The 12,177-nt window shown below is 43.7% G+C and overlaps 1 protein-coding gene across 1 annotated transcript in view; it reads left to right on the top strand.

Annotated features, from left to right (window-relative positions):
• The first annotated feature begins 5,872 nt into the window (after positions 1–5,872).
• Positions 5,873–12,177, top strand: part of LOC102842452 (lysosomal alpha-mannosidase-like) — a 31,122-nt gene continuing 24,817 nt past the window's right edge. Inside the window, exons 1-8 of the mRNA XM_006875172.1 lie at positions 5,873–6,034; positions 6,542–6,638; positions 6,989–7,162; positions 7,551–7,744; positions 8,348–8,480; positions 8,587–8,735; positions 9,270–9,386; positions 12,052–12,057. Coding sequence (XP_006875234.1) covers positions 5,873–6,034; positions 6,542–6,638; positions 6,989–7,162; positions 7,551–7,744; positions 8,348–8,480; positions 8,587–8,735; positions 9,270–9,386; positions 12,052–12,057 — 1,032 coding nt within the window. The remainder of the gene's footprint in view (positions 6,035–6,541; positions 6,639–6,988; positions 7,163–7,550; positions 7,745–8,347; positions 8,481–8,586; positions 8,736–9,269; positions 9,387–12,051; positions 12,058–12,177) is intronic.

Below are 12,177 nucleotides of genomic sequence, written 5' to 3'. Positions count from 1 at the left end.
TCAAGAGTCAATGATACTGAAGGAAGAAATCCAAGGTGCACTGAAGGAATTGGCAAAGAAAAAGGCACTGGGAATTGATGGAATACAAATTGAAATCTTTCAACAAAATGGTTCAGCCCTGGAGGCACTCACTTATCTATGCCAAGAAATTTGGACGACAACTATCTGGACAACTGATTTGAAGAGATCTGTATTTGTGACCATTCCAAAGAGAGGTGACGACAACTATCTGGACAACTGATTTGAAGAGAACTGTATTTGTGACCATTCCAAAGAGAGGTGACCCAATGAAATGAGGAAATGATTGGACAGTATCTTTGATATCCCATGCGAGTAAAGTTTTACTAAAGGTAATACAGAAGTGGCTGCAAGCGTACATAGAATGGACAAGTATTAGCTATTATGAATCAGAAAATCTGTGTGGAATACTGTTACATCCATCCTCAAAAAGAGCATTTCAAGATCTGTCTAGAAGTACAATGCTCTCTGTGATAGGATAATACCTTCTTGTTGTTGTTAAATACCATCGAGATGGTTCCAACTCATAGTGACCCCTATAGGGTTTTCAAGAAGCGACAAGTGAACTTGAACCGCCAGCATTGCAGTTCAAACCAACATTGCAGTCCAGTGCACTAACCCACAGAGCCACACCAGCCAGGATAATATCTAAACACCTATAAGGAAGACCAAGTAATATGACTGTTCTTCAAATTTATACACAAATCACTAAAACCAATGAAGAAAGTGAAGAATAGAATTCTACAATTTTTTTTTAGTCTGAAAATTGATCAAATATACAATCAAGATGCATTGATAATTACTGGTGATTGGAATGGAAATGTTAGAAACAAAGAGGAAGGATCGGTAGTTGGAAACATTGGTGATAGAAATGATGCTGGAGACGGCATAATCAAATTTTGCAAGACCAACAACTTATCCATTGCAAATGCATTTTTCAACAACAGAAAGGTGCATATGCATTAGAAAACCAAAAGGGAAGAACACGCTCAGCATTTCTCAGACTGAAAAAACTGAAAAACACTTCAAGCTTCGATTTTCAATATTGAAAGATTCTATGGGCAATATTTGTGATTGGTCCCCAAAGCATCAAAAGAAAATGGAAGTTATTCACAAAGTCACTGTACCAAAAAGAAATGGTCAATGTTCACCCATTTCAAGAGGTAGCATATGATCAAGAACTGATTGTACTGAGGCAATGACAATAAACCAGGATCCAGAAATTGTTGGAATACAAATTTAAATTTTTCACCAAACTGATGCAGCGCTGGAGGCACTCACTCATCTATGCCAATCCATTTGGAAGACAGCTGCCTTTCCAACCGGTTGGAAGAGATCCATAATTATGCTTATTCCAAAGAGAGGTACTCCAAAGGAATATGGAAATAATCAGTGTCATCATCACATACAAGTAAAATTTTGCTGAAGATAACTCAAAACTGGCTGCAACAGTACATCAACAGAGAACTGTCAGAAATTCAAGCTGGACTCAGAACTCAAGACATGCAACGTCATTACTGACATCAAATGGATCTTGGCTGAAAGCAGATAACACCAGAAAGATATTTACTTGTGCTTTATTGACTATACAAAGGCTTTCACCTGTGTGGGTCACAACACGCTATGGATAATATTTCAAAGAATGGTTATTCCAGAATGCCCAGCCGTGCTCATGAGGAACCTGTACACACACCAAGAGGCAGTTATTTGAACAGAACAAAGGGACACTGAATGGTTTAAATTCAGGAAAGGTGTGTGCCAGGGTTGTATTCTTTCACCATACTTATTCAGTCTGTATGCTGAGCAAATCATCTGAGAATCTGGATTATATGAGGAATAACAAGGCATCAAAATTGGAGGAAGACTTATTAACAGCCTCTGGTCTGCAGATGACACAACTTTGCTTGCTGGAAGCAAAGAGGACTCAAAAGACTTACTGATGATGAAGATAAAAGACTATGGTCTTCAATATGGGTCGTGTGTACCTCAATTTAAAGAAAACAAAAATCCTCTTCACTGTACCAGTAAATCACATGGTGATAAATGGGGGAAACATTGAAGTTGTTAAAGACTTCATTGTGTTTGTATCCACAATCAACACTCATACAAGCAGCAGCCAAGAAATCAAGGGATGTATTGCACTAGGTAAATCTGCTTCACAAGACTTCTTTAAAGTGTTCAAAAGCAATTTGAGGACTAAGGTGAGCCTGATCCAAGCCATGATATTCTCAATAGCCTCATATCATTTCTTTGTGTGTGTGGTCACCATGAGTCAGAGTTGATTAGAACATAGCTAACAATAACAACAATGTCCCCAAACTGTAAACTTCTGTAACTCCCTGGGGTGAAAGAATGAGATTGAGGCATACAACAGAAGTCTAATGATTGGGAAAAGTGGAGTGTTTCTTTGTGAATATATTCTAAAGCACCGGGAGGATTAAGACGGACACACTCATTCCCAGCTCAAGATTCAAGTTCAGAAAATTTCTGAGAACACCCTACCCTTTTGCCATAGGTTTATTCCCAACTCATTACAGTACAAGCTGAGATAAGGGTTGAAGGGGCACCTCAGCACATCTGGTTTCTGCAGAAAAGGTTGTTTGTTTTCCTTGTCATTCAAGTAAATCTTTGTCAAAACATTACCTGAAAAAGCTAAGGAACGGAGACTTCAGTGTCCACATTAGACCAAGAAGAGAGTCTTTGAAGTTGGGGGATTCCTTAAATAAATGAATCATTGAAGCCTTCCACAACCAAAAACAAAACAAAACAAAAAAACAAAACAAAAAAACAAGCATACTCTGGAAGTAGGTGAATCTGATTTCCAGGCAGAGTTACCACATTGTCTAGTTCTGGTATAACAGAAATACCAGAAGTGGGTGGCTTTAACAAACAGAAATTTATTTCCTCACATATTAAATACCAAAATGCATTGCCTTGGCATTAGTCAATACTGGCTCACAGCAGCCCTATAAGACAGAATCTTTATGCAAGCAGACTGACACATCTTTCTCCTGTGAAGCAACTGAAGGGTTCAAGCCACTGACATTTTGACTAGGAGTTGAGAGTTTAACCACTGCGCTGCCTGAACTCCTTCCAAAAGTAGAGGAATTCAGCTTTAGAACATATTTGGGAGGTACATCATTCAAACCATGGAGCTCTGGTGGCATAGTGGCATTGTGATTATTATGTCTCTTCACCATGGGTAACACTGCTGATATTTGAAATACTGGTGTCATAGCTTCCAACAACACAGCATGCAAACCACCACAATACACCAAACTGGCAGATGAATGATGGGGCCAAGTAATCGGGCAGCCCATAGCTTGGGGAGCAGGGCTGCTATCCCAGTGGGCCTGGAAGGTGAAGATGGCTCCCAGGGGTGATTCCTTGCCTAGACAGATTATATTTAATCCTTGAGAGGTAATAAGATACACTTTGCTGGATTTTAGATTTGCTTCATATCCATGATTCATTCTTCATCTCCAATTATTTTTTCTTTTATGTTAATGAGGCCATACCATATGGGAGTTATAATAGACCAAAATAGACTTGAAGAATCACAGGCAGCAGATGACAGATGACAAGGAACTACAAGGACCTTCAGCACAGCTCAGAAAGTAAAAGAGGCTTATAGAAGGAATTAGCACAGCTAAGACCCTGATTTGGACTTTTACTCAAGAACTATGAAAAAATAAATTTCTTAAATTTCAAGCCAGCCACTAATGGAATTTCTGTTAGAGCAGCACTAGATAACTAAATCAACCACTTCAGTGCAGTACTTTCTGTTTATTGTGATAAAAATTACACTTTAAAGAAATAAAAGAAAACAAAGCAATGGAACAAAGCAGGAAAGGGGATGGGCCCTTTACACAGGAAATCAAAGGGAGATTGCTTTGCAGAGGTGACATTGGAACCAGTCGTGCACAAAGCTAGGGAAACAGTAATCTAAGCAGTTGGCACATTAAGGAAGGGGCAGAGCTTTGACAAGAAAATCTATTTCCTTGCTTTTCCATGGCAGGTGCCCACATTCCTTGGTTTGTGGTATATTTCTGGAATTACCACAACGTTGTACTTCATCAACAAAACTTGAATTACCTCAACTTTGTACATCATCATCACAACTCCTCCTACTCCTTTGGTCCTCCTGCTTCTCTCTTATATGGACTAATGTGATTATACTTGGCTCACGTAGCGTAGTGGTAACGAATCAGGCTGCGAACCTCACGGTCAGCAGTTCGAAACTACCAGCTGTTCCGCAGGAGAAAGGTGAGGCTTTCTGCTCCCATAAAGATTTACAGCCTTGGAAACCCTGTACAGGGTGGCTATGAGTCGGAACCGACTCCACGGCACAAAACAGCACCCAGATTATACAAAATAATCTCCACATCTCAATGTCCTTAATTCCATCACATCTGCACAGTTCCTTTTGCATGTAAGACAAAATATTCACAGGTTCTTGGTATTAGGATGTGGATAGCTTTGGTGGGAGGCCAGGGGGAGTACCGTGGAGTTGGTTTGGTCTCATAGCGACCCTATATAGGGTTTCCAAGGCTGAAAATCTTTACAGGAGCAGAAAGCCTCATCTTTCTCCTGTTGAGCAGCTGGTAATTTTGAACTGCTGACCTTGCATTTAGCAGCCTGACCCAGAACCTACTACAATACCAGAGATCCTTGTGGATAGATTGGTTGTTGTTGTTGAGTTGGTTCTAACTCTGCATAGGGTTTCCAAGGAGTGGCTGGTGAGTTTGAACTGCAAACCTTGCAGATAGTTCAAAGCAACCTTGTGGTCAAGCACATTATTCTGCAGTGTCACTTTGTTATTATTGTCATTGTTGTTAAGTGCCATGGAGTCAGTTCTGACTCATAGCCACCCTGTATAGGGTTTCTGAGGAACAGCTGGTGGGTTTTTACTGCTGACTTTGTGGTTCACAGTTCAGTGCTTATCCTACAGCGCCACACCAGGAGTTCACTTCAGGGGATGCCACTTTAGGGGGTCATTAGTCTAACAGGGCAGTATGAGTAATCATAAAATGATGGACTTGGAGGGGGTTGAGAGAAGATGAGGTCAGAAAAGTGATGGGATTAGAACCAGGGCTTGAAGAGTTGTCTAAGGACTTTTTTTTTGTCTCAGTGAGATGGAAGCCACATAGGGATTGTGTGTAGTTAGATTTTAACAGATAAACTCCAGTTTCTGTGAGAGAAGGAACTCTGAAGGAAAATCAGGAGACCAGGGAGCAAGAGATTACGCCAGTCAAGAGACCAGATGATAGACCAGGTGAGAAGTCTGGAGCTGTGAGAAATAACTGAACTTTGGATGCATTTGGAATCAGCCAACTTCCTGCTGACAGATGGAATGTGGGTAGTGGTGAGTGGGATTGTCCACATCTGGCCCTAATTGGAGACTCCAGGACTGAGGACAGGTCATCTGATTCTAGAACTCAGGCATTGGTCCATGCAAAGGTCGACACCAACGATTCTAGCCACCTCCCCTAAGATTCAGATCCACCATTTTTTTTGCACACTGTTGCCATCTCAGGGACCTTCACCCTCTAGGCTCTAGGCGTCCCTGCCCCACCTTCATCGGGATCCAGGGAACACATTTATCGTAGCCAGTGACAACGAGTACCTCATGCGAGCTGGCTGCAGTCCCCTGACACGCTAGATTCTAGTGGAAACCCAAGTCGCGCTTGGGAGCTGCGTTCCAACTAGTCTCTGCTTCCATCTTCTTAAAATTCTAGGCCCCGCCCCCTTCCTCTCCCCAGAAGGTCCTGATTGGCAGACGAGACCCGGAAGCCAGGCCTTTGTTCTGTCATAATCCTAGCTAGGAGCAAGTGACAGGGTTAGCAAGGGAGCTATGGGTCCAGAAGCTTGTGACTCAAGGATCAATAGGGATCAGGATCCAGATGGAACCTGCAAACCTGTGACCAACTCCCGTGTACCAGGGCCTCATATCCCCTCCTTCCTACTCCTTCTTATGCTGCTGGCTGCACCTGAGACTTGTGCAAGTGGCTACCAGGTGTGAGGTGCCTACACGGGAAAGTGTCCAAGAGTTGTTCTGTGCAGAGGCTGATAAAGGACCAAAGCAAATGTTACAGAGTGTACTTGTGTGTCCCAAGAACATGGTGATGTGTTTATTTTCTGTGTGCCTTGTGTGTCCATGTGTGTGTCTACTGAGGTGCTTCTCATCTGACTATTGGTAGTCTCCTTGTATAGTCTTGTGTCATTGTGTAATCTGAGAATGAGGTTCGGTATTACTGTCTGATTCCATATCCAATGTAGGGGCATGGTAGCATTTCTGCTTGTATGGGTCTGAGACTGTGGTTGTGTGTCTGACTGTGAGTGTCAACCAGAGAGGGGGCCCAGTCTCATTGGCACATGCTCTAGGTCAGAACATAAGTGATCCCACCTTTGAGTCATGGACTCACTGGGTCAGTATCTGATCAAGGATCCAGCCTGCTGTAGGCAGGGTGGGAGGGAGGTGGGTACTAAAGGCTATATGTATGTGTTTGGGGTCTCTGTGCAGACATGCCCCAAGGTGCAGCCAAACATACTCAACGTGCACTTGGTGGCCCACACACACAATGACGTGGGCTGGCTCAAGACAGTGGACGAGTATCTGTGTGAAGGTGAGCAGAGATCTGGGCTTAATATTGTAGAAGACTTACACCGCCCCCCCACCCCAAGATATCCATGCCTTATATAAGCCCCCTAATCACACGAGTCCTTGTGTGACACTGTAGGATAAAGCACTGGACCAAAAGGCTGGTTTGAACCACAAGATCAGTGGTTCAAATTCACCAGCCACTCCTTGGAAACCGTATACAAGGTCGCTATGAGTCGGAACCAACTCAATGGCACTTAACAACAAAATCTTACCTGATCCCAGATATAGGGGGCTAGGCTGTGACTCTCTTATTCTATGTAACCACTTCTCACCTGTGCCTTTACTGTTCAACTGCCATGCACACAGACGAGTCGGAGACCTCTCCTGAGTGTGTGTTCCACATCCTGAACTCAGTGGTGAAAGCTCTACAGGCCCAGCCCACGCGCCGCTTCATCTATGTGGAGATGGCTTTCTTCTCCCGCTGGTGGCAGCAGCAGACAAAGAAAATGCAGAAGGTGGTTCAGGACCTGGTGCACCAGGGTGAGCTTGTCCCAAGGTAGTAAAAAGAGAGTCCTTTCTAGCTTTCGTTCCTACAGCCCTTCTGCTCTTTTTATGCCCCGAGCAGGCGTACTCGTGTGTTGCTCTGCCTGTCTGGAATTTCCCTTTACCTGGGGAACGTCTATGCAGTCTTTAAGGCCTTTCCTTCAGTACTCTCTTAAGTCAGTCCCTTTCCCATCTTCTACCTCAACCTCCCCAGGAGAATTTTACCATCCTCTCCATTCTCTGGCCCCACTGGTCAAAGATTTGACCTTTCTCTCCAGGTCTGGGTATTCAGGTGGGTTCTTTCATTCCCAGCATCACCCAATTCAGCCTCTTTGTAGACCCTAATCTGTGACCTCTGCCCCCTCACCATGCCTCTCCTGGCCAGGGCGTCTGGAATTTGCCAACGGTGGTTGGGTGATGAACGATGAGGCGACCACACACTATGGTGCTATTGTGGATCAGATGACACTTGGGCTTCGCTTTCTGAATGACACATTCGGCGAGGATGGACGCCCTCATGTGGCCTGGCACATAGATCCCTTTGGCCACTCTCGAGAGCAGGCTTCACTCTTTGCCCAGGTGCAGCTATACCTAATCCTTGACCCTACTCAAGTCATGGTCCCTCTCTTTATTTTGACTTCACCACTTGCCCCCCCTACTCTGTGACCAACCTGCTGAAGTGCTCACCTTCAGACTGTTCAAGACCACCTCCTCACTGTCCATTTCAAGCTCTGTCCCCTCTCCAGATCAAACATGACCCTGCCCATAACTCATTCTGGCTAAAGCAATTTGTTTTCATCCACATCCACTCAGAATTCTGATCATACTCCAGAAATGGATGGAATCCTGACCTACATTTTTTGTTGTTGTTAAGTGCCATTGAGTCAGTTCTGGCTCACAGTGACCCTGTATAGGGTTTCTGAGGAGCAGCTGATGGGTTTGAATGCCAATCTTGTGGTGATCCTGTGCTGATCCTACAGTACCACACCAGGAGTCCAATATTTGGACTAGCTTTATTACCTGTTTGTACTGAGTCTATCCACTTTCACCCCCAGCAGGGTGAATTTGTAATTTAGGAGTAGAAGGTGCTCTTGCCTTTACCTGGACCATCTCAAACTTGCTGGGAGAAACTGGATTTCAACCCTCAACCCACTATGCTCTGAACCTATTCCTTACTCCCAGATGGGCTTCGATGGCATCTTCTTAGGACGTATAGACTACCAGGATAAGACAATGCGAGAGAACATACGTGAAATGGAGCTGGTATGGAAGGGCAGTTCAAGCCTCCAGCCCCCGACTGCTGACCTCTTCACCAGTAAGTGAGTGTGCTGGAGAGGTAAGTGGGATGGAAAATCAATCTTGTGACCTGCTTCTGGGGTCCATGACAGACTTCTCATCTTACTCCATGGCCTGGCCCACAGTTGTTCTCCCCAACAACTACAACCCACCACCTGGATTATGCTGGGATAGCATACAGTGTGATGACCTACCCGTGGTAAAGAAACCTCACAGACCTATTCACAATGCCAACAAACTGGTGAAATACTTCCTGGAAGTGGCTGCTAATCAGGTACCATTGACCAGGACCTGGCCCTAACCAGGTACCACTGAATACAGCCTCTGGGTCTCATGTAGAAAACATTCAGTGGACTTTACCATGGCACAGTCACCCCCTAGATTCCCATCACAACATTTTAATCCCAATTAAAGTCAAAGAAATTGACCGCTAGAGAGGTGAATACAAGGTGAATGTGTCCACTAGCTCACAGTCACACAGCGGGTGAATGGCAGAGAGACATATGAGCCCAGACAGGCTTACTCCAGATCCCAGACCTGTGCCTTCTGCTCAGACGTTATCTGCATCCTTCCCAGGTGCACACTTACACCCTGTTTAAGGAAACATCAAGGCATCATACTTATTATTGGGTGCACCCAAAGTAACTGCACAATAAATCTTTATGGTGATTATAAATATATTCTTAAGCTACAAATAAACACATGCATGAATGTGTGTCTACAATCTTGACAACTCACGACAAAGCTGTACACAGGGACAAGGTTTCATGGCACCTGGTCTAAGAAGACCCCACCATTCTGTCTTCAGGCCCACCACTACAACAGCAACCACATCATAATGACAATGGGTTCAGACTTCCATTATAAGCAAGCTGAAAGTTGGTTCAAGAACCTTGACAAGCTCATCCAATTGGTCAATGCACAGGTGAGCATGCCTTCCCCCAATGGACGTTGTGTGCCTAGTGAAAAGGTAATGCGTAAGGATGAGGCCGCCTTTTGATATCCCAAAGGCACAAAGCTAAATGTATTGCTTACTTAGGTAAAGAAGAGCTCTGTACATCTGGCATAGCTTCTTTAAGTAGACAGACTCCTGATCTTACCTTGAGATTGGGGGAAGAATGGTGTTTAGAGGTTGGTGGACTTGCAGAGATAGGGTTGTAAAAACTGTAATCACTCAGACTGCTAATTGGTTGCTTTCATAAATGAAAATACTTGCCTCCGAGGCAAGCTGTCTTTTCTTGAAAAGGTTTGAAACAGGTTCTGGCAACCATGAGTTATCATGTCTGTTGTTGTTGTTGTTGAGTACCATCAAGTTGGTTCCGACTCATAGCGACCCTGTATGGAGTTTCCAAGGAGCAGCTGGTGAACTTGAACCACTTACCTCCCAGTCCAGTGCATTAACCTGCAGCGCCACACCAGGACTCATGGAGTCAGGGAGGCACCTGACTTCACAAGGGGAAGAGAGCATCAGTATCATGGCTGATTCCTATGAAGTGGAGGTCGGGCATGCATTCTGTCTCCAACCTTTTTGCCAATTTTGATACCAACTGTCCTTTGCATGGCACTCTCAACTCTTCTACTAGTTTCAGTAATTCATGACAATGGAGACACAGAATTCACAGACCACAATCATGATTATTGTTTTATTAGGGATGTAATAGGTTACAATTCAGGATCAGGAAAGACTCAAGTTCTTGGGTCAGGACAGCTTCTTCTGAGCCATGCTAGCAAACAGGTCTCTCCCTGTCCCTCAGTCTCTAGGTCATCTTAGGCTGGCTCAGCCTGCACTCTCCTCTGACAAGTGTTACAAAGCTCTTTTGCTCCATTGATAAGTGCGCAGAGGTACTCCCAATTCCACCAGCATGTCTTGTGCTTAAAGGCACTCTGTTTTCTGGCTCTGTGGGCCAGGAAGCCAGTGAACCATCTTGCACCAGTCTTGTATTTCTGCTGCTTCTGCTAATACCAAAGAATGCCACCATTTCTCACTGTCTTGCAATGTCTCTGGTGTTACAGGTCTATGTCTTTTGGGTCCAGGAGGTTCCCAGTGCAGGGACCCCAAATCCAAAATATGTGTTCCACTCCTGGCTCTTCTTACTTCATGGAGGTCTCAACTGTCCATCTCTAGAATGGCTCATTTTTCCCCTTGCAGGATGTCAAAACTGATCAGTCCTCTCATGAGATCTCTACACCTCATTTGTGTGGTTCCATACCGGTAGACTACTTGGAAGACAGCTACCTGGCCGACGGATTGGAAGAGATCCATATATATGACCATTCCAAAGAGGGGTGACCGAATGGAATGTGGAAATCATTGGACTATATTTTTAATATTACATTGCAAGTAAAATTTTGCTAAAGATAATACAAAAATGGCTGTAACAGTACATTGACAGGAAGCTGCCAGAAATTCAAGTCAGATTCAGATGAGGACATGGAACGAGGGATATCATTGCTAATGTCCGCTTGACTGAAAACATCAGAAAGATGTTTTCCTGTGCTTTATTGACTACCAAAGGCTTTCGACTGCACAGATCGTGACAAGCTATGGATAACATCACACCAAATGAGTATTCTGGAGCACTTAATTGTGATCATGAGAAATCTGTACACAGACCAAGTGTCAGGCATTCAAATAGAACAAGGGGACACTGAATGGTTTAAAATGAGGAAAGGTGCATGCCAGGATTGTATTCCTTCACTATACTTATTCAATCTGTATGCCAAACAAATAATATGAGAAGCTGGATTAAATGAAGAAAGATGTGGTATCAGAATAGGAGGAAGTCTCATTAACAACCTGCAATATACAGATGATACAACCTTGCTCGCTGAAAACAAAGAGGACTTAAAATATTGATGAACATCGAAGATGAACATCAAAGCCTTTGGTATGGGTTGTACTTCAATGTAAAGAAAACAAAAAGCTCCGTGACTGGATCAATAAACAACATTCATATCAATGAAGAAAAGATGGAAGTTGTCAAATATTTCATTTTGATTGGATCAACCATCAACACTGAAGGACGCAGCAGTCAAGAAATAAAACAATAGATTTGCAACACCACCACTACTAGTAGGGTTCTGTGTATCTTATTTGCATTATTAGTTAACTGTCCAAACTTCTTGGTGGGCTACAAACATCTTATTTGCATAATCCCACCCACATTTGGTGGGTATTATAGGACCATAGCTTGGAAGGTCATATAAAAGTGAGCCATTACACCGTAACAGGAAAAGTCATCCCTAGAATGAGAGGTACTTTTTGTCTTCAGCGTCTAGTCATTTACCCTATGGCAGCTCTATGCTGTCCAGTGTGTATACTTGCAGGATTACATATGTGAGCGTAGTTCTGTTGTATATGCTGTACTTGCTCGTATAAATGTGCTAGGGCTCCAGTTACATGAACAGTATTATAACTAAGATTTTGTGTCAACTAGACTGGGCCAGGATTCCCAGTGGTTTGACAGTTGAGATGTAGCTATGCCAATGATGTGATCTGATGTGATAAACCAGTAAGAGGATTGTGTTGTGAAGTGCTGTCGAGTCGATTATGACCCATAGTGACCCTGTTTCCTAGGGTTTCCAAGGAGCAACAGGTGAGCTTGAACCAGTTTGAACTGACCTTGCAGTTCAAATGACTTTGCAGTCTGATGCATTAGCCCACAGTGCCACACCAGGACTCCAATAAGAGGATTGCTGTTGTTGTTGTTGTTGTT

The sequence above is a fragment of the Chrysochloris asiatica genome, unplaced genomic scaffold (genome assembly GCF_000296735.1).
Source record: "Chrysochloris asiatica unplaced genomic scaffold, ChrAsi1.0 scaffold00312, whole genome shotgun sequence".
Taxonomy (NCBI): Eukaryota; Metazoa; Chordata; class Mammalia; order Afrosoricida; family Chrysochloridae; genus Chrysochloris; species Chrysochloris asiatica.
The sequence above is the reverse complement of the archived record's forward strand: the minus strand, read 5'-3'. Positions and strand labels throughout refer to the sequence as shown.